This window comes from Buceros rhinoceros, unplaced genomic scaffold, assembly GCF_000710305.1.
Source record: "Buceros rhinoceros silvestris isolate BGI_N320 unplaced genomic scaffold, ASM71030v1 scaffold7259, whole genome shotgun sequence".
Lineage (NCBI taxonomy): Eukaryota > Metazoa > Chordata > Aves > Bucerotiformes > Bucerotidae > Buceros > Buceros rhinoceros.
Window position 1 is genome coordinate 34,435 of NW_010433191.1, and position 1,028 is coordinate 35,462.

Sequence of the window (1,028 nt, forward strand, 5' to 3'; positions counted from 1 at the left end):
TGCAGTCCTGCTCCGCGCTTGCCGCATGGGGCACGTACCTGGACCGTAGGGCTGAGCACTATGGAAATATTCTGGATGTTCATTTTTGTTTCCAGTTCCTTTGCAATAACATGGTCCATGTGCACGATCAGCCAGGAAATGAGCAGGTGGTTACACTCGGGCAGCTCCTTCAGCAGCCTCTGGCACTCCTGGACCTTCTCAGCCTCCGTGCTCTTTCCGCACGCGTCCTCAAAGCGGGGCATGAGCTCTTTGGTCAGCAAGTTCTCCGGCAGCTCTCGCAGGTACTGTTTGAGCAAGCTGGCTACGGTGTTGGGCTCATATTCCTCCAGGTTGGGCGATTCCTCGCGATCATAGGCTGCTTTGAGCTCATCGACTTTTGATTTTATTCCTTAAAACATTGAGATCAAGAATTAAGAGGAATCCTCAACAGCAAACGTGTCATAGTTATATTGAACTGGTTGTTGGGGTTTTTTTTGAGCTGCCTTTATTCCCGCTCTCCTCACGCCTCGAGCTGAGCGAGGAGTACCTCGTAAAGGTTAGCCACGCGTAGTCGAGTTCAAATCAGGGCTCGGCATTACTCCGAGCACTGACTGTTGCTGTGAAGCTCTGAATGGGAACTGGCGCCAGCGTTCCCCTGCGTCAGGGAACAGAAAACGGGGCGAGGAAGGCTGGGGGAACACGAGAGGAGTCGGGTGTTAGTGTTCGGCATCTTTCTGGCTGTTCAGTGACACAGCCCCGAGCCAAGAGCAAATATGTCATGGACTCAAACACTGTGGAGCGTGTTCTGCCTGCTCCAGCTTTCCTCTGTCCAAACAAACCCCACGCCTCGTTTCCCTCTCCCACCATCCCTCCTCAGCAGAGGAGGCTCCCCCAGCATTCTCGATTTGAGGCACAAATAAAACTGTGCTCGCATCATTGTTTCACCCAGCCCAGACTTTCTGTGAGGTGACTTTATAACTCACTTGGTGACTTTCCAATCTTCCCAAACGGGGGGGGGGGAGGTTTCATTCTCAAAGGCCGCTTGAGTT

The 1,028-nt window shown here is 52.7% G+C and overlaps 1 protein-coding gene across 1 annotated transcript in view; it reads right to left on the minus strand.

Moving 5' to 3' along the window:
• Positions 1-1,028, minus strand: part of RALBP1 (ralA binding protein 1) — an 11,578-nt gene that overhangs the window by 4,083 nt on the left and 6,467 nt on the right. Inside the window, exon 4 of the mRNA XM_010144018.1 lies at positions 39-388. Coding sequence (XP_010142320.1) covers positions 39-388 — 350 coding nt within the window. The remainder of the gene's footprint in view (positions 1-38; positions 389-1,028) is intronic.